Source organism: Perognathus longimembris, chromosome 24 (assembly GCF_023159225.1).
Source record: "Perognathus longimembris pacificus isolate PPM17 chromosome 24, ASM2315922v1, whole genome shotgun sequence".
NCBI lineage: Eukaryota > Metazoa > Chordata > Mammalia > Rodentia > Heteromyidae > Perognathus > Perognathus longimembris.
This window is the reverse complement of record NC_063184.1, coordinates 34,493,580-34,520,239: the sequence shown is the minus strand read 5'-3', so window position 1 is coordinate 34,520,239 and position 26,660 is coordinate 34,493,580. Positions and strand designations below refer to the sequence as shown.

The 26,660-nt window shown below is 52.0% G+C and overlaps 1 protein-coding gene across 1 annotated transcript in view; it reads left to right on the top strand.

Annotated features, from left to right (window-relative positions):
- Window positions 1-492: 492 nt before the first annotated feature.
- Pcdh10 (protocadherin 10) overlaps window positions 493-26,660 on the top strand; it is a 47,469-nt gene continuing 21,301 nt past the window's right edge. Inside the window, 7 exon segments of the mRNA XM_048333561.1 lie at window positions 493-708; window positions 710-1,294; window positions 1,296-2,624; window positions 2,627-3,256; window positions 4,771-4,829; window positions 5,335-5,441; window positions 12,383-12,688. Of these exon segments, the coding sequence (XP_048189518.1) occupies window positions 493-708; window positions 710-1,294; window positions 1,296-2,624; window positions 2,627-3,256; window positions 4,771-4,829; window positions 5,335-5,441; window positions 12,383-12,688 (3,232 nt within the window).

The window sequence follows — 26,660 nt, the reverse complement described above, 5'->3', positions numbered from 1 at the left end:
GGCCAGCCGCGGGCATTGGGAGGCATGGTCGGCGGTGGCAGCCTCGTCCCCGCCGCCGCCGCCGCCGCCGCCGCCTCCTCCTCGTCGTCGCCCTCCTCCTCCTCCTCCTCTTCGTCTTCCTCCCCGCAGCCGGGCAGCGCGCAGACACCCCGCGATCCGGTCCGCGGGGCGCCGGGGCTGACGGCGGGGCCCAGGACGATGGAGGCGCCGCGGTTCCCCTGACCGCCCGGGGGAGGGAGGCTCGGCGGCTCGGCGCGGCGCCGGGCACCGCGGCCCCGCTCCCGGCGCTGCCATTGGAGGCGCCGGGCGGCCCGGGGAAGCGCGGGCGCGCGGCGGCGGCGGCGGCGGGGACGGGGATCGCCTCCCCCGGGGAGCGGCGCGGCGCGGCGCCCGCCCGCCCGCAGCCCTAGCCCGCGTCTCGGGGCCCGTTCCCCCGCGGCCCGCCCTCCCCGCTCCCCCCCGCCCCCCGCGGCGGCGGCGGCGGCCTCGGAGATGCGCGTCCCGCGCGCCCTGCTCGCCCTGGCGTGGATGGCGGCCGGGGTGGCGTCCCAGCTGCACTACACGGTGCAGGAGGAGCAGGAGCATGGCGCGTTCGTGGGCAACATCGCGGAGGACCTGGGCCTGGACATCACCAAACTCTCGGCCCGCCGCTTCCAGACGGTGCCCAACTCGCGGAGCCCGTACCTGGACGTGAACCTGGAGACGGGCCGTGCTGTACGTGAACGAGAAGATCGACCGCGAGCAGATCTGCCGCCAGAGCCCGGCGTGCGTGCTGCACCTGGAGGTCTTCCTGGAGAACCCGCTGGAGCTGTTCCGCGTGGAGATCGAGGTGCTGGACATCAACGACAACCCGCCGGCCTTCCCGGAGCCCGACCTGACGCTGGAGATCTCGGAGAGCGCCACGCCGGGCACGCGCTTCCCGCTGGAGAGCGCCTTCGACCCGGACGTGGGCACCAACGCGCTGCGCGACTACCAGATCACGCCCAACAGCTACTTCTCGCTGGACGTGCAGACGCAGGGCGACGGCGGCCGCTTCGCCGAGCTGGTGCTGGAGAAGCCGCTGGACCGCGAGCAGCAGGCGGTGCACCGCTACGTGCTCACCGCGGTGGACGGGGGCGGCGGGGGCGGCGGCGGCGGCGGGGAGGGCGCGCCGGGCGGCGGGGACGGGGACGGCGGGGACGGGGACGGCGGCGCGGGCGGCCCGGGCCCCCAGGCGCCCCAGCCGCCGCCGCAGCCGCAGCGCACCGGCACGGCCCTGCTCACCATCCGCGTGCTGGACTCCAACGACAACGTGCCCCGCCTTCGACCAGCCCGTGTACACCGTGTCCCTGCCCGAGAACTCGCCGCCCGGCACGCTGGTGCTGCAGCTGAACGCCAGCGACCCCGACGAGGGCGCCAACGGCGAGGTGGTGTACGCCTTCAGCAGCCACGCGTCGGCCCGCGCGCGCGAGCTGTTCGGGCTGTCGCCGCGCACCGGGCGGCTGGAGGTGAGCGGGGAGCTGGACTACGAGGAGAGCCCGGTGCAGCAGGTGTACGTGCAGGCCAAGGACCTGGGCCCCAACGCCGTGCCCGCGCACTGCAAGGTGCTGGTGCGCGTGCTGGACGCCAACGACAACGCGCCCGAGATCAGCTTCAGCACGGTGCAGGAGGCCGTGAGCGAGGGCGCGGCGCCGGGCACCGTGGTGGCCCTGTTCAGCGTGGCCGACCGCGACGCGGACGAGAACGGGCGCGTGCGCTGCGAGCTGCTGGGCGACGCGCCCTTCCTGCTCAAGCCCTCCTTCCAGAACTACTACACGCTGGTGACGGCCGCGCCGCTCGACCGCGAGGCCGGCGACGCCTACACGCTCACCGTGGTGGCGCGCGACGGCGGCGCGCCCGCGCTGGCCACCAGCCGCTCCATCCGCGTGCGGGTGGCCGACGTGAACGACAACGCGCCGCGCTTCACCCAGCCGCTCTACGACGTGCACGTCACGGAGAACAACGTGCCCGGCGCCTACATCTACGCCGTGAGCGCCACGGACCGCGACGAGGGCGCCAACGCGCGCCTGGCCTACGCCATCCTGGAGAGCCAGATCCAGGGCATGAGCGTGGCCACCTACGTGTCGGTGAACGCCGAGAACGGCTACCTGTACGCGCTGCGCTCCTTCGACTACGAGCAGCTCAAGGCCTTCAGCTTCCAGGTGGAGGCGCGCGACGCGGGCAGCCCGCAGGCGCTGGCGGGCAACGCCACCGTGCGCATCCTGGTGGTGGACCAGAACGACAACGCGCCCGCCATCGTGGCGCCGCTGCCGGGCCGCAACGGGACCCCCGCGCGCGAGGCGCTGCCGCGCTCGGCCGAGCCGGGCTACCTGGTGACGCGCGTGGCGGCCGTGGACGCGGACGACGGCGACAACGCGCGCCTCACCTACAGCCTGCTGCGGGGCAACGAGCTCAACCTCTTCCGCCTGGACTGGCGCACGGGGGAGCTGCGCACGGCGCGCCGCGTGCCGGCCAAGCGCGACCCGCAGCGGCCCTTCGAGCTGGTGGTGGAGGTGCGCGACCACGGCCAGCCGCCGCTCTCCTCCACCGCCGCGCTCGAGGTGCGCCTGGTGGACGGCGCGCCCGACGCGGCGGCGGCGGCGGCGGGGGCCCGGGCGGCGCGGGGGGCGCGGGGGCCGGGGAGCCGGCGCGGGGCCCGGGGCGCGCGGGCGGCGCCGGGGAGAGCGCGCTGGACCTGACGCTCATCCTCATCATCGCGCTGGGCTCCGTGTCCTTCGTCTTCCTGCTGGCCATGATCGTGCTGGCCGTGCGCTGCCGCAAGGACAAGAAGCTCAGCGTGCGCTCCTGCCTGGCGGCCGACGGCGCCGCCGGCTGCGCCTGCTGCTGCTGCGCCTGCTGCGGGCCCGGGGCCGCCGCCGCCGCCGCCGCCTCCTCCCCGGGCGGCCGCTGCTGCTGCGGCCGCCAGGCCCGCGCGCGCAAGAAGAAGCTGAGCAAGGCGGACATCATGCTGGTGCCCAGCGCCGCCGCGCCGGGCCACGCGCCGCCCGCGCCCGCCGACGAGCCCGGGGCCTTCGGCGCCCACCACCACGCGCAGAACTACTGCTACCAGGTCTGCCTGACCCCCGAGTCCGCCAAGACCGACCTCATGTTCCTCAAGCCCTGCAGCCCCGCGCGCGCCGCCGCCGACGCCGAGCGCGGCCCCTGCGCGGCCCTGGTGGCCGGCTACGCCGACCCGCAGCCCGACCTGCTGGCCAACGGCGGCCTGCTCTCCACCGAGGTAAGCCGCCCGCCGCCCGCCGACCGCGCCGGGCCCGGGGACGGGGAGGGGGGCGGGGCGGGGAGGTCCGCGGGCTTGTGTGTGTGAGCGCACCGGGTAAGGGGGGGGCGGGGTCCCCACCACCCCTCCTCCTCCTCCTCCGGCCCCGTAGGGTGCAGGTTAACCTGTGCTTGAACCCTGACCTAGCATCTGTTTTCACCTCTCCCTCCCCCGGGTGCTTTGCCACCCCAGGGGAGCCCCCTTTTGCCCATCCTCCCTCCCAACCTCCCGGCGAAGTCCCAGCCCTCGGGGAGTGAAAGCAAACCTTGTGCCGGGGAGGGGAGGGGCCGGGAGGAGGGGGGGAGGAGCGGGGAGGAGGGGCGGGGGCGGGGGCGGGGCCCCAGCCTGGAGCCGGCCCAGGTCTTTTCCATCCCAGGCCTCGGTGAAGTTGCTTCTGGGTTGCTGTGGTTACCCAGCTCCCGGTGGCCCGGGCCAGGGAGCCCTAGGTGGCCGGACCAGGCCCAGCCATCCGGACTGGAGGGCGCGCCTTGGGGAGCCGGTTCTGATCTCCCTTTCCCCTGAGCTGGGCTTGCAAAAGCAGCCCTGGCTGGGTCTGCACCGCCTTCAGCGAGGCCCTGGAGGCCCGCGGCCCACACGGTGTGAATTTGAATGAAGTCCTTTTGGCAGCGTCCCCTGCCCGAGTAGAGGACAGCAGAGCTGGAAACAATGACCATCTTAAATGCCCCTGCCCGCCCGGGCTAGTGTCACATGCCTGCCACTGCTCAGGAGAAAGCAGCCCCGTTGGCCTTCTGCACTGGAGAGCAGGGCTTGTTAAGATGGAGGAGCAGCGCAGCTGGGTGGCAGGGAAAGGGTGGAGAGCAGGGCTTGTTCGTGTAAAGCAGAGTTTGGACCAGAGAGAGTTCAAGGCAGGCTGGGGGGCTTAGAGGGAGAAGGCGGGTTGGGGGCAGGACTGAGCCCAGCCTGGACAGCTCCTGGCTTCCTCTGAGTCTTACCTATTACTCATTGATTTCCTGAAGGTTTGTACAGCTCGTTTGTATCGTAAGCACATTTGGAAAATAAACATCAGGGTTATTCCACAATACAGCCAACCTTATTATTATTATTATTTTGGCTTATTGAGCATGCTGTTTTTCTCGGGTTAACCAGCATGCACTTAAACACGTGTGAGGCCACTGACCGAAGGGCCGGAGGATATTGTTAGGTTGACGCTGTTTTTCTAAGAGTTTATGGACCTCCGCTACCAGGGCTTTTGCATTCTCCCTTAAAACACACTCACACACACACACATACACGCTGACCAACGTTTGAAAGAAACTTCACAACTGGCTGGAAGAAAGGGGGAGCATGCACATCTCTACCCGTGTGTACACATGGCCCCCCACGCTCGTCCTCAGAGCACTGGTGTGCTCCTTAGCACACCAAACCACGTCCACTGAACGTAGCTCCCAGCCACGCAGGCCACGGTGACCTGGACCTTTGACATTCAGATGCTCTTGGCTTCCTCTCTTCCCTAGACGAAGCACCAGCGGGCGGAGCTCAGCTATCTAGTGGACAGACCCCGCCGCGTGAACAGGTAAGCGAGCGCCCCTCTCCGTTCCTGGCTCAGGGTGCAGGCGTTCACAGCCCGACAGAAGCAGGCACGCGCGGGAGTATTCCCCCACCCTAAAAGAGGAGGCGCGTACAGCGTTCTAAGTTAGGGGAGGGAAGCTGTAGCGCAAAATACTTGAAAATAAGCCCAGACACCAATGGTGAGGCCATCGGGCTCCTAGGCCGCACGCTGGAAAGAGGAGTGTTTTGTGAAAAGGCAGATTGCGGAATGTGTGCTAGCTGGAACCCCCTGGCAGCGCCCGGCCGTTTCTGGAACTTCCCGCGTGACAGTTCCGCCCGTGCTCTAGGAGCGAGGTGCAGGCGCCACGTCCCCCTCGGGCCGGGGGTCCGAGCAGCAGGCCCAGGCCGCCGGGGGGGGGGGGCCCCCACGCGGGGACGGGGCTCCGACCACGTGCAGCGCCCGTCTGCGGCCATGGGGTGGCAGGAGAAGATCCCCACGGTCTCCTCTCACCCCGGTCTCCTCCCCGCAGCTCGGCCTTCCAGGAAGCGGACATCGTGAGCTCCAAGGACAGTGGCCACGGAGACAGCGAGCAGGGCGACAGTGACCACGACGCCACCAACCGCGGCCAGTCAGCCGGTGAGTGGCCGCCCCGCGGCCCCGAGGTGGGCTTTCCCGGCGTCGGCCTTCCGGAACGTCCGGGAAGGTTCCGGCTCCGGGCCGGTGGCTCTAGATCTGTCCGAGAGGAGGGCGCGGGGCTCGACCCTGCGCTGAGCCACGAGGGGCCTCTTGCCCATGCGATGGTCTGGGCCACCGGGGGAGCCCCCGTCGGGTTCATCTATCCAGGAAGTTTGTTTGTCGGTGGAGTTGCCTGACCTGCGCAGGGTCACGGGGTCATAGAGGACGGGAGACTGGAACCCAGACCCGAGGCCCTCCAGAGCCAGGCAGAGGGGACAGCGGGTTTGCTGACGGGCGTTAGGAGCAGGGTTTCTGACCCCAGGTGTCTGGGCTTCCTGACGTCAAAGCCCTTCCTAGAACGGGTGCTGTGTGTTTGTCTGTTGAAGGACCCCGCATTTCCCCCGTCTTTTCCTTGGGGCGTGGGGCCGTCGGGAGTGGCCCCCCGTGCGTGTGTCCGTGGGAGAGGAGCCGCGCCGGGCCGCACGGCCTTTGTCTCGTTTCCACCTCGTTTTTCCCGGGTGAGCTCAGTCTGGCCGCGCACGAGGTCTTGCCCGCGTGATCACTGATGCTATTATCAGTGGCGACTTAGAAGGCAGAAACTATTCTCCTTGAAGTGGCAACGACTCCCCGGGGCCTCGGTTCCCCTCCGCGTGGGTTGCACGTGGTCCGTGCGGGGCTGGGGTTTTTGCTCGGGTTTTGAGTGTGCGTGGCACATGGGGGGGGGGGTGGAGGCCAGCCACGCCCGTGTGTGCACCCACGCCGGGCTGGGCTCTGCTCGGCTCACCTAGGGGTTGAGTTTATGAATCTCCTGCCCCAGGCCTCCCTGCCCCGGGGGGTGCTGCGTGGTGGTGGTGGGGGGGGGGGGCTAGGTGCCCCGTGGAAGGGCGGGGCCCACCTTGCTCCGGTCTGGAGGTGGATCCACCTTCCCGGCGGCGCTCGGGGGCGGGGGGGGGTGCGTGTCGTGCCCTGGGAAGCCGGGCGGGAGGCAGGGAGGGAGAGAGCCTGTGCTGCTGAAGGCTCCCTTTATCCGGCGCGCAGTCATTAACATGCAGACCTAATGAGGCCCGCGAGCTGCCAAGAGTGCCGGAGGTCCCTGCCCTGGCGCGCTCCGCGCCGGCCGAGCAGAGAGAGAGAGGTCTATTCACACCCCGACCGCACACCAGACCCTGGCAGCCCGCTACGCCGCCGCACAAAGCCCCTTTCATTTTTCGGGGCCCTATTTGTGGTATATGATTTATTGTTCCCTTTAAAAAAAAAAACTGTACATTTAGCATGGACGGCGCCTATTCTCTTCTGCCCTCTCCTGTAACTGTCAGCCCTTTGAAAGTTCCCAGGCGGAGTGTTTGATATAAAGAGAGCATGGAGGCATGTTTCTTTGGATGCATTTAGTCCTTGCCTGCTGCCTTTCAATTTTTTTTTTTTCTGTAGCACTATAGTCTCAATAAACATTTCAATTAGTTTAGTCCCTTCGACATAATGAGCCATAATAAACTGCCGGAGGAAAGGGAGAGGATGCGCATTTGCATAAAAGGCTGAATTTGGAAGACAGATGAGGCCTCCTCCTTACCTCTGTCTTCCAGAGCTATCTCCCTTCCCAGGCTCCTGGTGGCCATTTGCTTTCAAAGTCTCTGAGATGCCAGTGCATTTGAATGCGTTCTGCAAAGCAAGGCAGTTTATTTTCCTATTCAAACGTTATTCTTCCCCCCCCCCCCCCCCGCCGCATGTCTTAAGTCCTTGGACACAGGAAAGCATTGCAGAAGGACCAGAGCTCTTCTTTATTTCAGTCAGCGCAGGGTGGCCACGTAGCTCTGGGCCCAGACATCACTGTTTCCGCGTCGCCGTGCAGGACTTACGGGGAGGGGTGATGGCGCGTTTGCGTGCGGAATTGATCTCGGGGCTAACACTTAATTTTGTGGTCAGAACAGTCGGCAGTGTTTTCTATTTTGTATTTACTTGTCTATTTATTATTGTCCAAAGTGATGTAAGGGAGGGATCCAGCCTCCTGCGTAAGGAAGTTTGCTTTTGCTAAGTATAAGTCCTAACTGCTTTTCATTTGGGAACCTTTGTTAGAACTTAGTGATGTATAAATTCCATAACAAGCAGCTATACTGTTTGGAAAAAAAAATAACTTACTTCAACAAATCTGTTGCTTGGCTTCGTTGGTAACATCAGATCATAGTTATCCTCTAAATTTTCAAAGTGAGGTACTAGCGTACAACTATGCTCTGTTGGTTCCTCCCTAGACATTTGAAGGCCTAGCCACGTGAGGCCGAATGAGCAAATCCCACTCTGCAGCCCGGGCGGGAGAGTGACGCTATCGGGGAGACTGATGGGAGGGAGAAACTGTCCAGCGTGCCCTCTCTCCATGTCTGACTCCCCCCCCTCGCCCTGTGTGGGTGGGTGTCCGCCCCTGTGAAGTTCCCTTCCCTCCTCCCTCTCGCCCGCTAGCTCTCCGGTGTGCTCGTCTTCTAGGGACCCCAGGCACGTGCTCCTTTGGGAAGCCTGGTTGTTGGGTACTCCTCCTCTCCCGTCCGGCCCCTCGGGGTCCCCCGTCTTGTTCAAGACCACCGGGAGCTCCTCAGTGTCCCCAGAGTCCCAGCCGGGCCCGACACGGGCGCCTGTCCACCTCACCGGGTGCCACGTGCCCCGGTGAGCTATTGGTCCCACGTGGGAGGAGGCCCACCTCGCAATTCATTTTGAAGCTGCTTGTTTTTAAATACTGTGATCTTTTAAAACCTACGGGCTGAAGAGGGCCATCGCCGCAGGGGACGGAGTCACGGATGCCCCGCCGAACACTGCTGGCTCCCCGTGGGAAGGGTGGGTGTCCTCCGGCTGTGTCGGCTCTGCCTTCTTAGGAGATGCGTAGGCTGCCCCTCGTCAAAACGCGGCTGGCGGTGAGTTTAGAATCCGGGGCCCTGAGCGGTCCGCGGTGGGGAGCGTCGCTCTTGCCCGCCTTGGACTGCGTCGGCCCTCACCAGGACAGACAGACATCCACGCCCACGCTCCACTAAGAATTGGCAGACCGGCGAGTCAGCTTGATAGGTAAAGCCAGCCCAGACCAGCGGTGTACACAGAGCCCCTCTCGGGTGGGTGGTGAGTCTCTGGGCTACACTTGGATCACGTGAGGAGACTTCTCATTGCAGTGAATATGTAAGGGAAAAATGGAGAACACGGTGAAGTTTTACAGGGGATGGGGAAGGACAACATCTTCACACACTTTACTTTTTTGTTAATGAAAATATGGTCCCCGAGTGATGTTTTGGTTTTTTTTTTTCTAGGCGTGTAGCATGAGAAAGAAGTATACACATAGTTTGTATTATTAATATCACCAGGGACCAACACACGTTGGATACAGTTGTGATATTTTTTGAAATCACAACTTGTTTTCCATACAACTCCCCATTTCTGACTACAAGGGACAAGTTATAAAAACATGTATTTTGAAATTTGTCTAGCTATACTCTCATAGCCAGACCATCTGTCATATCCGCTGTCAGGCTTTGCAATACAGATTATTTCTGAGAAGCAGAAAAATAAATAAATAGTGGAAACAGAAGATTTCAAATCAAATATATGTTGAGATAGTTCTTAGTTTTTTGGGTTTTTTTTTACCCAACTTTCAAAAGAAGGTCTGGCCTACATTTTTTTTGACTCTCTAAACATTGCACAGGTTCAATACTAAGGGAATTGGAAAGAGAAAAAAAAAAGAATCTAGTTAACTCATTAAATGTTGAACCCTCTGTGGGACCACGAGTGAGGTTTTCAGAGCCAAGGCGGCGTTAGGGCTCCTCACATCTCAAGGTAAGCTCACGTGCTGTGTGATGCAATCCTGTTTACACCGCTGAAGTCAAACGCGCCTCTCTTAACTCGGTAATCACAGGGGTAGTATACTTAACGAGAGGCTCATGACAACTGATAAAAGAATAAGGCACTGAATTCGTAAACTGCTCTGTTGAACGGCAGCTCCTTTGTACAACTACTCAAAGATAATAAAAGCATTTTAGGAAGGAAGAATGACAGGCACCCAGAGTCCGGACCGGGCCAGCACGGTGATGGAGCCCTCCTCCGACTGTCTCTCTGAATGACCAGTGGGGGAGAAAAAAAAAACAAACCACTCAGCTCATTTCTTGCTACTTATTTGAAGCCTATTGATTGATATGTTTTTTTTCATTTTCATATGTACGTCTGACTTTTTTCCTCATGCAAGCAGATCTACTTGCTTGATCGATAAAACTTGTGAAGCAGCAGGCACGATTCCAGCAGCCTCGCTTCCGCGTCCGTTAGGAGAAGCTGCGTAGATCTTCCATGGTGAAGAATTAACCCACAAATTAATCAAATGCACGTTGTGGAGGTCATTTCCCTTTTGCCACAAGGCATCGTTTTTCGGCAAAAACCTTCATCTTCTTAACTATTTGTTTTACAAGTTGTGTAACGTACATTTTCTTTGTACAGAATCTCAGATTCCGCGAGCTTTCCTGCCTGGCCTAAGGAAATTCTCACTAGTCTTTAGTAATTAATTGAGAGACGGGGGAAAAAAAAACACATATGTGAAAGAAAAAATTAAAATTCAAAACTGGAGGCTCCCCATACGTAGAAGTAAAATCGGAAGAATCTGATACTTCATGAAGCAGAATCTTTTTATTAGCCTAGTAGTTTAATAAAACATTCTGTAGGAGACTATGGGATTGAGAGTTAGAAGAACACGTGGGCAAAGGCAGCAGGTGTGAAAGACGATGCGTGGTGTTGTTCTGCATAGGATATAAATCAGGCATGTGAAGAAAACGTGTATTAACTGCAAATTGTGCACCACGATCTTCTCAAGACTCAAGACAAGCCTTGTGACTTCAGTGCTACCAGGTCTTCAGGTTTTATATCTTGTGCTTACTTTGTAAGTAAGGAAATTGCTGGTAATAGTTTTCCTCACTCTTTAAATACTAAACAGCTTCTTCTACAATAATAATAATAATAAGGATTCACTAGAGTGCTAGCGGCTCACACCTCTCAAGAGGCTGAGACGTGCTGGGCGTGGATAGAGGCTAACCCCGGCAGAAAAGTCCCTGAGAGTCTTATATTTAGTAAGCAGATATAGGAGAAGTGGAGGCGTGGCTCAAGTGCCAACCTTCAAAAGCTAAGGGAAAAAGCTAAGGGACTACAGCACTCACGCCCTGAGGTCAAGCTTTCATACCAGCTCAACAACAACAGCAACAACAACAAAAGTTTATAGCTTACTTACAGTAAAATATGAAAATAAAACTAACAGGTCTCTCCCTGTGTCAGACACATTATCAATACCTATTCTCTTTTGAACCTCTTTCCTTTTTGCAGAAAGAGGGCTAAGGCCTGAACTTCATTCTTGGTGTCTTTCAAAATGTTGATGCATTCATCCCATGCTGTTCTTAATCCCAGCTTCAGCTCACGTTTTGCTCTTCAACAGTTCACTGCTCAGCAATTTATTTCCAGGCTTAGGCATGACAATTACCAATGGAATGTTATAATCAAAGTCAGACTCAGCATTGTACACAGTTTAACTTAAAATAAAAAGTTGTTCTATCATGAGCTAGACATACTAGGGACTGGGTATCACTTTTTGAGAAATAATTTATGTAATTGGTTATTCATAAATCTGAAACTATTAACGTAAATGCAGAAAGCATACATTTGAGAAGTATTTATGCATACACTGTTAACACATACAAACACATATAAATCTAAACATCACATAATACCGTTGGAAATTTAGGCATAGCTTTCTTTGAGGGCTCCTGCTATTCATGGTAGTTATAGAAATAATAATGAATTGGGTTTGCTAGATACATACTGCCCTCTGGTCCAAAAAATACAGTTTTTCTTGATTTTGGATTTGATGGTTTATCTGTAGAGGTTGGTGATGTCAGTGACTTCAGACCAATATTATTTTAAAGCCTGTTACGACAGCTGGAAATACAGTGAGATGCCGTTTCTGTGTTACTGTGCTGTGTTTCATATAAAAGTAAATATCACATAGTCGGGCACCAATAGCTCAAGACTGTAATCCTAGCTCGTCAGGAGGCTGGGATGGAAGCCAGCCCAGGCAGGAAAGTCGGTGAGAATCTTATCTCCAATAAACTGTTCAGAAAAAGCCAGAAGTGGTGCTGTGGCTCAAGTGGTAGAGCGCTAACCTGGAGCACAAAGAGGCTCAGGGACAGAGCCCTACATCCTGAGTTCAAGCTGCAAGACCAGTCCTTTAAAAAAAAAAAAAAAACCCTCAAACAATGTTGTGCAGTACTAAAAAAAGTCCAGTGCCTTGCTTAAGGAACTGGAAGAGCTTTCTTCACCGTGACCGGGTCACACGGGACACTTTTGTTTGTCTAAGCAACACACGGAGAAGTGAGGCTGTCCCTGGGAGCCCTGGTATTGTGGAATCCTGAAGGGCTTCGTGTGCACGCGGAAGGCTCGCTGTTTACAGGATGAGAAGTCAGCTGTTTGTCAATACTATCTGCTCGGGCCTCGGATTGCTTTGGGTTACCTTGATCTTTCTAATGAGGCCATTTGTTCCGGCGTTGTCTAAGGTGCTGAGCAATAACTGATTTGTAATAATGCGGGCTTCCAGAGTGCCGATAGGAGCTACTGTGAGAAAGCCAGTTGCTGGAAGCCTAGACGGCTCCATCCTCGCGGCTCGGCCCCGAGCGGCTCCTTCTCCCCATCGCGGCCTTGGCCCGCCGCGTTTCCCACGGGGTCCCGGGTCCCCTCCTGTTCTGGCTCCGGCCTTGGGGGAGCCCCAGCAGAGGCATCCTTGCTGCTGCCTGGCACCCCTCCTGTGGAGGCTCCGCTCCGCTCCCCTCCCCTCCCTCCCTCCGCCCGGCCGGCCGCCCCATCGGTGAGGCCCGGCCCCGCGGTGAGCCCGTGTCTTGTGTTCCCCACAGGCATGGACCTCTTCTCCAACTGCACGGAGGAGTGCAAGGCCCTGGGCCACTCGGACCGGTGCTGGATGCCGTCCTTCGTCCCCTCCGACGGGCGCCAGGCCGCCGACTACCGCAGCAACCTGCACGTGCCGGGCATGGACTCTGTGCCGGACACCGAGGTGTTTGAGGCTCCCGAAGCCCAGCCGGGGCCCGAGCGCTCCTTCTCCACCTTCGGCAAGGAGAAGGCCCTGCACAGCACCCTGGAGAGGAAGGAGCTGGACGGCCTGCTGTCCAACACACGAGCGCCTTACAAACCACCCTATCTGAGTAAGTGTGGCCCCAGCGCCCTCGGGGGGGGGGGGTGCTTGCCGTCCTGGGGGCAGGCGGCTCCAGCTGGTTCTCGGGAGCAGGATAAGATGGCGTTGGGCGGGGCAGATGGACAGTGTCGGCGGGAGAACCCTTTCCTGTATGATCAGGGCCTTGCCCGGTGGACGGCGCGAGGCGACGCCGAACCTCGCTGCGCGTGTCGCGCTCGTCCCTGGGGCGTGGCGCCCCGCGTCGCGTCGCTGTGGGCCTCCGAGGGTTAACGTGAGCAGAAGGTCCTGCGTCCCCAGAGGTGGCATTGTCCTGGCCGACGCGAGGTGGCCTTCTGACCTGACGGTCACTGTGCCCGCCCCCGGGGGTGTCGGAGGCGACAGGCGGCGTCGCGAGAGCAGCGAGGCCGTGGCTGGGCCCTCCGCGGCCCTCCATGCGGCGTGGGGAGCGCCGGCGGAGGCCTGGCGCTGGCCCTGCCGTGGCTCGAGCCAGGGCATCCTCCTCGCCGCCAGGCCCTGGCGGGGGCTCTGGGTTCTCGCAGCAGTAGTGAGACCCTGCTCTGAAGGAGGATGGTTCTAGATCACCGCTATTGAGGATCCAAGTACCGTGAGAGTCGAGGCAGAGCTCCCCCGAAGATTGTGGTAAAGAAATGCCCCCCATTGGTCCTCTCCCACCCAAGAGGCCTCTCCTCTAAGTGCACAGATCAGTAGGACGGGTAATGCCAAGCCTGTGCTCACCCCAAAAATAATCCTGGAAGAAGGCCAGACTCCTGGTAACTCCACCAGAGATGCCTCTTCCCTACTATTGAAAATCCATCTTCCACGACGTGTTCCTTCATGGGGGGAAATACATACATACATACGTATATATGTGGGGACCACAAGCTAGAACTGGCAGGCGACACCTGTGTGGCTGCTTTTGTGACTCAGAATAGGAAGGGAAGTTTGCTATAGAAAACCTTTAAGGAAAGGAAAGGCCAGGACTTCACTTCTGGGGTTAGGCACGGTCACCACATGGCCGGGGAGGGCGGGGTCCGGGTTGTAGTCAGAACTCCAGTCCTGCGGGCTTGATGAGGAGAGACAGGTGAGGGATCCCCAGACGCTAGGTCGTGCTGGCAACAGCGATCACGGGTATTTACGGAAGAATGTGCTTAGCTTCTCAAGTGATTTACAGACACTATTTTCACGGCATGCTATAGTACTTTTTCACTTCAGAACCAACTAATTTTGACTGCCTGTATATCAGTGGTACTTGCTCAGCCTTCTTCAAGTTATAGTCTGCCACGGGGGTACAAGCAAATGATGAAGATGTAATTTGGTCATTGATGTCTTCAGTCATTCACACTCAGGGAGGAGCCCAGGCAGCCTCAAATCAAAGCTTTCCAAGTGAGGCTAGCAACGACGCCGCCTTTCTCTCTTAAACTGGTGCCTGGACTCCAAATGTTATTTGTTATTGCAAATAAACCTCTCCCCAAATTTTAGTAGCTTAATGAAATGTTACCTCACTTACTCGCAAGAACATGTGTTGGAGGAAGGCAACGGCCATCCACTGAAGGCCAAAAGTAACAAGGTGCTCAGAAGGGATTGAAACTTAAATTTTCCGATGATGGAAATGCTTGCTTGCCGCACCTGTCCTCAGGGAAATGGACATCAGATACAGGCGAGAACCCGTTGGCCCTCTTGGGCTTTCAGAGAGTCCCAGTTTGGGTAATTATTCTTACATGTAGGGCTGTAATTCTGGAAACCGTTTCATCCACTGACTAGCTATCCTTTCTAATGCAAGTGAGGGTGATGGTCATTGTTAATAAGATCAACGATCGTTCTTCTTCCCCCTTTGTGGAAATCCCCCCCCCATGTGTTGAGAACCCAGAATGTTTCCATAGCATCCTGATGTCAGGATTAAGGGTCATGCTAGCAGCCTCAAGAATTTCTTCCCTGTCACGGCAGGCCGGTGCAGGCTCTTTTGTAGGCTGTCAGGCAGGATATGGTGGGAAATCTACCTTTCTATAATGGTATCTTGTATTATTACCATTATTCATTTGAACCAGTTCACATGGCTTATCATTTTATGTTGGGGTTAACACTTGCATGACAAGCAGAAACGGGCTAGTTTACACTTAAGTTAGTGTTAGCTCTTCTTACAAGTTTAATTGTGTTTCATGTCACTTCAGGTCTATGCAGTTATCATTAGAATTACTTCTTTGCCCTGATTTCACAGGAGTACTGAATTTTATTGTTAACTAGAACAAACCAGAAGCCAGAGTCATTTTTCCTCTCGTTCATACAAGTGATGGTTTTTAATATTGTGTCATTTATCATCAGGAATGGAAATACTCTCATCTTCTAAATTGAAAAGCACATCCCTTATGTAATTAAAGAAGCTAAAAATTGACACCAATTACTTGCTTTTAATCAGAATGTTTAAATAATTATTGAGGTTGCTCTTCTACTTTTGCTAAATGTGCATTTAGTTTTTATCATGAACATAATGTACATTTTGATGTTAGGAAAAGTAGATGTATATTTAGCTAATTTTGCAAAACTCTAAAAAAGCCTAATGAAGCTATGACTGTAATTTATACAGTAATGATGCAGAAATGGTGCTATAGTTAAAATATTAATTAGACCATCATCTCTACTTGTCTAACTCCCAACGTCTCTACCTGAGTTAAAATTAAAAATAATAAATTGTCTTATACAAAAATCGTGACATATGCACATATAAAAGTGTACTCAGTACCCCACGTGCTGGCTCACCCCTGTAATCCCAGCAGCTCCGGAGGGGAGGGTCTGGAGCCTGGCTGTGGGGAACCATCCTACAATCCCAGCTATTTGGTGGGCAGAGGTCAGGAGGATCATGGCTGGGATCCAGCTCAGCCCGGGTTGAGTGAGACCCCCATCTCCACGACGCGGGGCGTGCTGGCTCACACCTACGCCCCAGGCTTGCGGAGAAGGACCAGTAGGAAGCCGGAGGTCGGACACGGCCTGCACGAAAGCCGAAGACCTTCCCTGAAAACTTAGAAAACAGCACAAAGGGCTGGCGGCATGGCTCAGGGAGTAGAGAACTTACCTAGCAAGTCGAAGACCCCAAGTTCAAATGCTGGAACTGACCCCAGGATTATGCCTTAAAAAAAAAATGCCCCTCAGTGCAGTCATTGGGCCCTATGGTCAATGTGTAAGAAATGATCCCTGAAGAGGGTTCCTAGTGTGCTCTGAAGACGTGAACTGTTTTACAATTAAGCGTCAAGTCTGGCCCGGTTACCAGTACTCTCTGAGTTACTTAGGAGCACTCTTTGTTAGTGTTGCCGTTTCATCTGCTTCATCAAGGACACGTGGAGAGATTAGAGTGATAAATGGCACTAGGTGGGCTTCCTCCTGTATCCCCACCACCATACTGAGACCACCGGAAAAAAGTTAATTGTCGCCAATGTTCACCTTTAATTTTTATTAGAGTGACCTAATCACCTTAACATCATTTTTAAGTTTAATGAAAATCGACAGTTGTTTTTAACTGCTTTAAACTATAATTCTAAGCCTGAGACAAAAAATAGCATTAAAAATAGCATTGCATTCCTATCATCTAGATTCCAATTAGAAATTATGGGCCTCTTACATTTGAACTTTAGAACTATGGACATCTTTGCAAAGAGAAATTGTATCATGTGTTAAAAAGCCTGGAAATCCTCAGCAAATTAGAAACATACAAGAAGAACGTAATTGATAGACTTGTTTATGTGCTTAGAAAACCCCAAATATCAGACAACAGCGAGGCCTTTTGCAGGTCATTGCCCTGTATTGTTTCAGCTTTGCCATTTCAACAGCTTCTGCTCACTCTCCGTCCAGTTTCAGTAAGTCTAAACCCCTCATGAATCAAGCCATAAAGCTTGCTTACTTGGAAATTTGCTGATTTTTCCCCCAATAAACAAACATAACCAATCCCTTCATTCTGGAAACAATCAGGAGATAATCAGTGTTATTTTATCTGAAATATACTTGTGACTAAACTTTTATTCAAAGTGTCGTCCAATGATAAACTATTTTGAGTAGAGCAAAAATAGCAGTATCAGGATGACTAAATGATTTCTAAGCCCATGGAATTTTCTAGAATCCTCAGACTAGAGGGAACCATTTATGGGACAGTGCTGGTAACTTCATGTCAGGCCACCCTGATGTCAAACATTTGGAATCTTTATTTAATCCGTGGCTGGAGGTTAATCCTACATCTCCCCGTCAACTTTGTTTGGGGAGAAATCTTGCAGGCATCTGTCTGTGTGACAAGGAGCAAGTCTGTCTTGATTGGAATTGTAGGGCATTCTTTGTTTGGTAACACATTGCTCCCCATCTCCTCATTATCTCAGTCTGCCTTCGGTCAGAGTTTTCTAATGTAGGAACTCAATCCTGTGGGAAGAGCGTTTATGGGACTCCACGTACAATTGCGGCTGATGTTGATACGCGCTGCTCACGCGCACCTCTGCCTGGGTTCCTCTCTGCTTGGTGTCTTTCCTCCTTTACCTCCAGACTCCTGAGCCCAAGTTTCCAACTCTCCTAGTGTGTCTCATTGGCGGCAGATCTCCCTGTCTTGGAATCACACTAGTCATTCCCCGTTTCCACTAACTTCCTGTATTCAGGGCTTATGATTAAATCTCTTACCATCAAAGTGGTTTACTCACCTCAGCCCCATGAGCAGGAAACAGGACAGCAGGCACGGGAGCTCACGCTCCCTGTAACCACATCTGGGATTTCATGTGCGGCGTGTTGTATTCTAATGTGGTTCTCTGAGAAATGGCAATCTATTCGCCGTCCCCATCATCCCTCCATTAGCTGATGTCGGCGCTTGCCGGGAGCCCCTTGTAACTCTAGTTACAGAAGATAATGCGATTTTATTTTTGTTTCTTCTTTACTTGCTGGTTAATGATCTATCTCAACTAATATGATTTGAGGTGAAAGCTATAAAAATCTAACAAGAGGCAGCCAGCCAGCAGAGCGGTTCATTCCCTGTCGGCGCACCCACCCGTTGGTGCTGGCATTCGTTTGGCACTGACTTTTAGCTCGTATCCTGTCCGATCTGGGCTCCTGAATGGTTTGAAATTAGTTAGTGACATCCTCGGCGTTCTGTCCTCTGGGTGGAAGAGGATTCCACGGTTTCTATAGCCGACAGACCTACCTTCACCGTCCCCTGCAGGAGGCTGTGTTCATGGGACACAAGACTGAACGGGCCGCCTTTCGGCCATGTGGGCAAGGCTTATCGAAGCCTCGGCATTCCGGAAACAGACCGTACACGGCCCTTATGAAAGAAGAGGATGATGTACCAGAACATCCTCACTGATGATACACTTTGCCAAGACTTGCTCCCTCTGTGCTGTTCTTGGTTCCCGGATACGCTTGCTGGTTGGCATGTTTAGACTCCTGCCTGACGATGCGCACTGCGCACAGCGCCGTAGGTGCCAGTGGACGTGCGGACAGACTTCTAGAACTCTCTGGGTTCTTACCTTAGAGCGAGGCTGTCCGCACTCACCCTTTCCTCCATGCGTGTTCCCCACCCCAGGCCCATGCTCACACATGTTCTGATACCAGCAAGCAAACTTCCATGCTTACAAAATAGTATTTATTTTTTTTTTGAGGTCACTATTCCCTTCTCAGTGGCATGACTTCTCAATGGGGTTCCACATTTCTTAATATTAACTGATTTATGCCGTAGCATTTTCGTTTCTTCCCTCTGTGACCCCTGAGAGTGAGGCTCGTTTCTGTACTGTCTTTGTCAGAGCCTCACGCTGAGTCTCGTATCACATGCTTTTATGGAGGTAACAGCTATCTAAGTTCTCCTCCAGCCAGATGCTTTTGTGTCTTACTGAATTCCCACATAGGTGTTATCTATCTACATGGCTCTCAATTATCATTCTGAGTTGATGTAAGTATGCTCAGACAAAATACTGTCATTGAAAAGTATAGTCTTGTGCAGTGGCTCACGTCTGTAATCCTAGCTACTCGGGAGCCTGAGATCTGGTCACAGTTCAAAGCCAGCCGAGGCAGGAAAGTGTGTGAGACTCCTATCTCCAGTTAACCCCCAGAAAAAACAGAAGTGGAGCTTTGTCCCAGGTGGAAGAGGTCCAGCTTTGAGCACCAAAGCACAAGGACAGTGCCCAGACCCTGAGCTCAGTCCAAGGATGAGCACATACACACGCGCGCGCGCGCACACACACACACACGTACATAAACACAAACAGTACAAAGAGAATACGACACATACAAGGTGTGCCTTCTATTTAATATCTTACTGTTTTCTAATAGGTAGAGCTATTGACTATAGGAGGGAAAGATATTTCACACATATTCTTCACTCCCTTGAGTTCACATTCAGCAGTTTAAATGAGAGCCTAGCTACTTCCTTTTATATTACAAAGCATTCATTTGACTGAGTTAGCATTTAGCATGTTAATTTTACATACTTCGTTTTATATTTCAGAGCATTTCCATCCTCTTTCTTGTTTTGTACATTGGAAGTAAGCACATGCCAGCAATTTTCCATCACAAGAGCCCTACAACAGAAGATTATCAATTAAAATATAAGTAGGATTATTCAATGGAAAGGAATATCTACTTGGGAATTTCTCCTGCCTCATCACACTGAAGAATTGAAATTGAGTCAAAATACAGATGTGATAACTCATAAAGATACTGTAATGAGTCTGGAATATGCAACCTGAATTGCTTATAAATCTGATTAAACATTATTCAATACTCAATGTGCTAGTTTTTATTTTATTTTTTTGTGGCTGGGGCACTGAGTCTGCTAAAATACTTTTTAGAGGAATTATATAGTATCGTTTACATAAAGCAGGTTGGAAACCATTTTGGACTGCGATATTCATTATTTAAGGTTAAATCAAATAAGTGAATGAGCTCTAAAGTCAGTGTACTGTGACTTGTTTAAATGGTTATGTACAGAACAAATAAAATTCAAGTTTCACAGCAGGCCCAAGAAGCCTTTCTCAGTCCTTCAGAGCTTCAGCTCCCTCCATGTAGGTCAGGAGAGGACGTTCAAGGTCGCAGAGTCACAGGATGCAGTTACTACCTGTGCATGGTGTGCTCAAATTATGAGGCAGAAGCAGAAGAAGTTACCTGTCTGAATCTGAAGTTGGTGCATTACATATTGCATATTCAGTATCATCCTATCTGTTAGATAGCAATTCACTTAGCCACGTTCTTTTTTTGGAGATGCGTTTCTTAGCTATATAAAGTATATTAGTGAAATGGCTAAGGATATAATAATATTTAACCTTAACTTGGATCATATTCATATACATGTATTTGTTTCATATAATATATAAGAGTGCTAACCTAAACGATTAATTGATAGCTTTGATCCTTTGAGTTCAACAAGTGACTATCTTTCTATGTTCTACTTTCATGAATCAGTCGTATGAATATACTTACACATGTGCCCCATACAGAAACATGATAGTTTAGTCTAGTGTCTGCAAATAGCTACATCCATAATTCTCAGAGGAAGAACATACTGATCAAGTATGAGATTAAGTATGTTTATTTAACGTATGGCTACTTTGTCATCGGACTTTATGAGCTTCACCACACAAAGCTTGCAGATAGAGAGGTGATGAAATCTATTTCAGTCCTTTCTTTGTTATTGAAGGTTGGAGTCTCACTTCTACAGGGGGGCAGAGTAGCCAGGTCACTAGCAAAGTAGCCAGATTTCTGGTCCTATGTTATGTGTTTCAAGGAAGAAGAACTGTGCAAGGAAAGAAATGTGGTTACTATCGCTTCTTCCTCATTACCCAGACTGAGATTAGCTATCATTTTATTCTAGATTGGGGTATTTCTGGTGTTAGATATTTAATTACCATTTGCCTTACACAAACTAGAAATGTAGCTTTAGTTCATCAGCGGGTTATTTTACATTTCATATAATATATGCCAATAACTGCAGTTGGGCTGAAAACTAAATAGCCCTTTAATCTATAAAAGCATATTTGTAATTGTTTGGGGGGGAGGGTCATGATTTGTAAATAAGTGTCTTTTAAAAACACCTGCACGCACATAGAAGTCGTCCATAGAGGAGTAAAATTAGTTGCAGAGATAGGTTCTCTGGTTTTAATTTTATATCCCTCTGGGTAAGGAAATGGCACAGTGGGATTCTCAGCCCCTCCTTTAAGTCTGTCCTTCCATTTGCTTCTTGACAGGAGACACAGCGCTTCAAAAGCAGGGTACTGGTCCAGGAAATTCTCCCCTATACCACATGGCTCTGTTCTCTGAAGTGCGTCCATCACGTACAGGTTTAACTTAAAGGGTGGTAGGCAGGAGAGGTCCCCCAAATGTAACGCCCAGTATGTCGTTTGTCTCTGGTTGTGTATGATACGCTCAGAAAATGTGTAGAAAAGGTAGTGGGCTGGCCCAGTAGAGAGCCCTTGTGAGGCTTGTTTTCTGTAGAATTACACATCCGACGGCTATGCTGGAGATAGGTAATGAAGATATGTTTTGGTAGCTTTGCATTGGTTCCTGGTTTATCTCAATCCTTTTAATAAAAGTAATAGTTATGAAAGATATTACATAGCATCTCTAGAGTCCTATATTAAGTTGTGATTTAAAATATTTTACCATGGTGTGCTGATCCAGCACAGAGTGAGAGAGAGAAAGAGAGAGAGAGAGAGAGAGAGAGACACTAGCACACTGCATGCTTCATGCTTTACATTTTCTCCATCCAAACATTGTCACCACGTCCCTGGATCTTAGATGTTTCAAACTCTCAGAAATCCCATGGTTACATTTATTAATACTTCATCTTGTATTCCTTGAGGTTTATTTATTTTTAAGGTTTATTTCAACACACAAGAATGATCTTCTCTCTTTGAAAATCATTTCATAATCATTCACTGTTTACTTATTGTAAAAAAAAATTCCTCTATCTTTCTCACTATTTGCTTACAATTTGCTTGGTTCGTGGTTGCAGCTGCTTCAGATGCAGCTACAATTTTTGGTTTTGGTTTGTTTCTTTTCCTGCAAACTTTCTCAAGCTATCCTATGTATATAGATGGCCACGGAAATAGCTGGAGAAATTTTCTCGAAATTGGAGCATGGAGATTATGGGTGATGAAGACATTTCAGGGTACTGTGTCTGGCAGCGAAGCCTGAGAAGTGTCTCCTGAAGTCTGTCCTTCCGCCCGCTCAGTGTCCACAGCCCTAGGAGTTAGTGGGATATTGGTCTCTAACTAGAAATTATTTTGTCTGCTTTCAAACTTTTGTGTGGCTGCAATCACTGAAATAAAGGAAGTGTTTTGAGCTCCTTTAAAATGTAACAGCCAGGTATCTCTCTGGTAATATTAGAAAAGAGAAGCCATCGTAGAACAGAATATATAGACATGCATAAGCTACGGAGACATCTGAGTTAGTAGGTGTGCTGTTTTGCTGTGATTTTCTGTAGTGTGTGTGTGTGTGTGTGCGCACTGTATCCAGGAATAGCCCATTCGCCAAGCTTAAAACTTGTCTTTTCTTAATGATAGAAACACTATCTTTGGTTGACTTAGTTGTTTTAGGATTAAAAAAAAAAAAGATAGTGAAACGTGTTTCTATTACCTTGAGTACTAAAAGAATGGAAAGATGGCTTGCCATCCATGAGCCTGTCTTGGTTGTTTGAGCCCAAAGTAGGACATGGTGGGGAATGTGACCTTGATACTCACAAGGAGACTTTAAATAAAGAGATTAACATTTTCGAAATCAGCACATCTAAAAGGCGTTAAAAAATAAAAAAGATGGAGGGACTGTGAAGGGAGCAGAAAAGAGGAGAGGTGATGTAATCCACTTCAAGCACCAACAAATGCCACCGGAAGGGGACAAAGCGTCTGCCTCCGGAGATCCTCGTCTCTTAGACACCGCGGGAGCTGAGGTCTGAGCGTTTGCCTCCCCCCCCCCCCCCGCCCTCTTTCTGGTTCTGGTTCTCCAGGGCTAGGGAGACATGGTACCCAGAATCTCTTCGCTCTGCCCTGGCCCGGGCTCTGGGGGTGTTGGGGTCACCTGTTCAGGCCCCAGGGCACTGCACACCCAACGCTGCTTTTCTGAAGCCGGCCCCACAATTGGGGGGACCCAGGGCATCTGACCCGTTGGTGGGCCTGGCGTTGGTAGCCCTGTGTTCTGCCCCTGCCGTCCTTTCCCGGGTCTCCAGGGACCACGGCTGCGCGTTCTCCCTTCAGGATTTTGAAGAGAAAAACTTATCAGTTTCTGAAAGTCTTTTGTCACAGCTCATGGATTGAATACAATGTCCAGGGCAGCAACTAAGAAGCCACAGCCTTAGGAAGCGCTGTGGTAACGTGTGCAGAGGACAGAAGCTGAGCCTTCCGAATGCTACTCTACAGAAAGAGGCACGCAAGGCCGCCAGATACCGAGTGTAAGAAAGTCCCACGCCACCACGGGAAGATGGCCGGATCATTCGTAACGCAGACACGTGTGCGGGGCTTTGAAACGCCTGGCTCTGTCAAGGGTTGGCCCTTTCATGACAAATTTGGCTTATTTCTCTCAGAATGAGAATTTCTCTCTCTTTTTTTTTAAAATCTGCTGCCGAGTTTCAAGAAAAGCCCACATTGTCAGAATGACACAGGTCAGGGGTAAGTGATGCCACCGTTGTCTGTGTTTCAGGTCATTTTACCCGTGCCGTCTTTACAGCACGTAGTTCATGCTTTCTTCTGCATTTTTGTCATACGCAATATGCAGACCGTGTGTCCCGCGTGGAGGTGTTCACGTTTGGACTGATAGACATATCGGAGAATCTGTTAAGGGGTAGCTTTGTCTTGGTGATGAGGAAGCTTAAGTTACTTAGGAAGTTTAGAAAAAAAATAGAGTGAGGAGGTAAATAATCGAATACAGAATTATCTTAGCAACATATGAATGCTAAATTTAATGATAACAGTGTGCTACGCATTCCACACGCACAGCTTGTGCATGTGACGAAAGGAAATGATACATTAAAATTACCAACCCCCTTAGTGGTTACTAACGCTCTGTACTCATCGAAGACACATTGTGGAGAAGGACTATGAGGAGGCGCCGGCTGTAGTTAAAAAAAAAATTCTGAAAATAACTGAATATATTATGTATTTGTACGTCAGTTCATAACTACATGATCCTGCTAATTTTAAAAGGCCGTAGGACTGCTTGGAAGTAGACCGTTGCAGACTTGCTTTCTGTTGATAAAATGGAGTAAAGATTGATTCCTTAGAGCTTGAATTATGCTGAAGATTTTGGTGTCTTACACGGCTAAATCTCACAAATGGTGTGGATAGTTATTGATGAATTGGAATGACAAAATACTTAGTCACTCCGATTACTGGGATTAAAACGGCGGCTCCGGTTTGTCCTGTTGTTAGGCGGTAGTTGGTAGTCTTCCCTCACAATTATAAAATTCAGGCTTTAATTTATGGACACGATCTTGGCTCAGCTCTTCACTTTGTCATAATTCTCCGTAGAAATTACGTTTCCCCAGTGCTGGTAGCACGTCTGCGTCTGCCCACGGTGGAGGAAGGGAGAGTAGCTTCCTTCTCCATTACAGTTGCTGAGTTCTGTTGTTTTGAGTTTCACTTTACATGTAGGCACATTTTCTGACGTTTGAAAGGCTTTCGCGCTTTTCTTCCTGCTGTAACTTTGGAAGGTTGTCAGTTGACGCTATTATTTTAGGAAGCGCTGTTTATTATAGAGGACCCTCTTCGAATAGTGTAAACCTGAAAGAATTGTGAAAAACAGCCATTTCCCGCGCCCGCGCGAGGTCTCCCAGCGGCCGCGCGGGTGGAACGGTGGCCCGGCCCCGAGCGACTCTGGCTTTTTCTCTGAGTTCCGTGTTGCCGGACCTGGGACGGCACTGGACGGATGTTCTCCAGGCCTGGTGGTGTAAGAGGGAATGGCCAGTGCGCGTGAACTCACCGCACCCCGGTGTGTCGGCGCGACCCTTAGCGTGGCGTGCAGGGTGAAACACGACTCCCGCACCGCGGCACCCCTCCCTACGCCCTCCCGAGAGATCTCGCGGGAGCGTCAGCACTGCTGCGAGGACACTGGCTGAGACAGCAGGAGAGGTGGGGGGCTCCCTGCGTGGCCGGCGTGGCCCTGAGCTCTCCAAGGGAGCCGTTGAGGAACCATGCCGCCTGCCCGTGCCCAGTCAGTCTCCGCTGCCGTGGGTCACCTGAACACGTGCCCGGGCATTTCCTATAATCACCCTTTCCTTCTCTTCCCAAACCTCCTGCCCACCGCCAGCCTTCCTCTCAGGGAGATGTTCACAAACCTGTATCCGCACCAGCCAGTGTGTACTACAGTACGTGACCTTTGCAGCCGGCTCACCTGGTTGAATTGAGACATTCTTAAGGAACACCTGAAAAATTCCCCACTTCAAATGCTTTCAGAATAGGTCTTCCCAAGCGTTCTCCGCTCGGGCTTTATTTATTATAACCTCGCAGCTCTTCTTGCTAGAAGATGTGTTTGTTTATTTATTTATAGTGTCTATTTATTTTTTCCCATTTTTTTGGACTTCTGGCTGCAGAGGGTGTACCAGATGTTGGTAGTTTGAGTGTGGGAGTATTTGAATGTTTGAGTGATGTTTGTAGTTACCCCAGGAGAGATGGGGTCGGGTGAGGAGACCTCTGTGCTTTGAGGCAGCCGACCCTCTTTTGAAAGGTTCTACTGTGTGATCAACCTTACTAATTTACCATCTGTAACGGAGATTTGCAAATACTCATTGTGGAGATCACGTTGCTTGACATGCTGAGGTCCAGTTACCCCGGTCCAGGAAAGTACTGACTCCATGTCAAAGGCAACAGTGTATTCAGTTAAAACCACAGCAGTGACATCGGTCTAAGTATGGAGAAAGCTAAAGTTCTGGGCTTCATTGATTTAATTATGCTCTCTTCCTCTTCAACTCCCAGAGAAAAACCAGACTCCTGTGCTTTCCCACAGTGCATCAGTATTTTACATCCACAGTAAAATAGTGCTGTAAAGTAGCTCTCTTTCGCAGAGCACATTTAAAAAACGCAGTAGCTTATTTTTCTTCTCTTTCCATACACGAAGTCGACACAGGACAGATGTCAGGACAAGTCGTGTCTGGTGGGAGGAAAGGCTGAGCTTCTTTAGTTTCGTGGCAGTGCTAGTCACTGAGTGCAGTCGCAACTGGAAACACCACAGGCCCACGGAGCGCAATCGACAGCCCCATTTCCCTGACCGCGTGGGTTCACAGAGGGAACGTGCTTGTGTAACAAACAGCGAAGGGAATCTGACACAGAATACTCATACTTGGAACAGCAGATTTCAGACAGAAACACAGGATGTTTGAGGGCGGTGGCAGAAGAAGAGATTTGTCAGCGCACTTCAGCCTTGTCGCATCGATATCTGCGCAGTGAGACCCTCCCCCTGGCGGACCACTGCACTTGCCCTTCGGGGTGACCTCCGGCCTCCTTTCCACAAGGCGGTCCTAGCCCTAAGATCTCTTGCCGTACTGCGCGAGAGAAATGGGTGCCCTCAGTTCTCCAAGCGGCGAAAATGGGGAAAACTGAGAGACCTCACAGGTACCTGTGTCTGTGATAGACCAGTGGGTACGACTAGCAGCCCAGAGGTGTTCTTGGTCCTCTCTTTCTTCCTAAATGAAGTCTTATGGGATATACCATATCCTCTCAGCCTGATGTCTATATTCTTGAACCTTTGTCTTCCAGTATCACACCTACCAAATACTCTCAGAACCCACTAGAAAGCCACCTCCAGCTGACGACGTTTCTCTCTGCTTATAGCTTATTCTCACGATTTTATATATTCTACTCTGAAAACATCATCATTTTGTCTGAATCACGCGGTGCCTGACAAATAAACTCAGGCACCCAAATCTTTTTCAGGAGTCACAGTGTTCTCGTTTTCTACAACCACTTCTTATAGGACAAAGCCTCCTCATTTTTCTTAGAAACAGATCAACCTCCCTGCGCTTAGCGGTGCCGTCTACAACCCCGAAA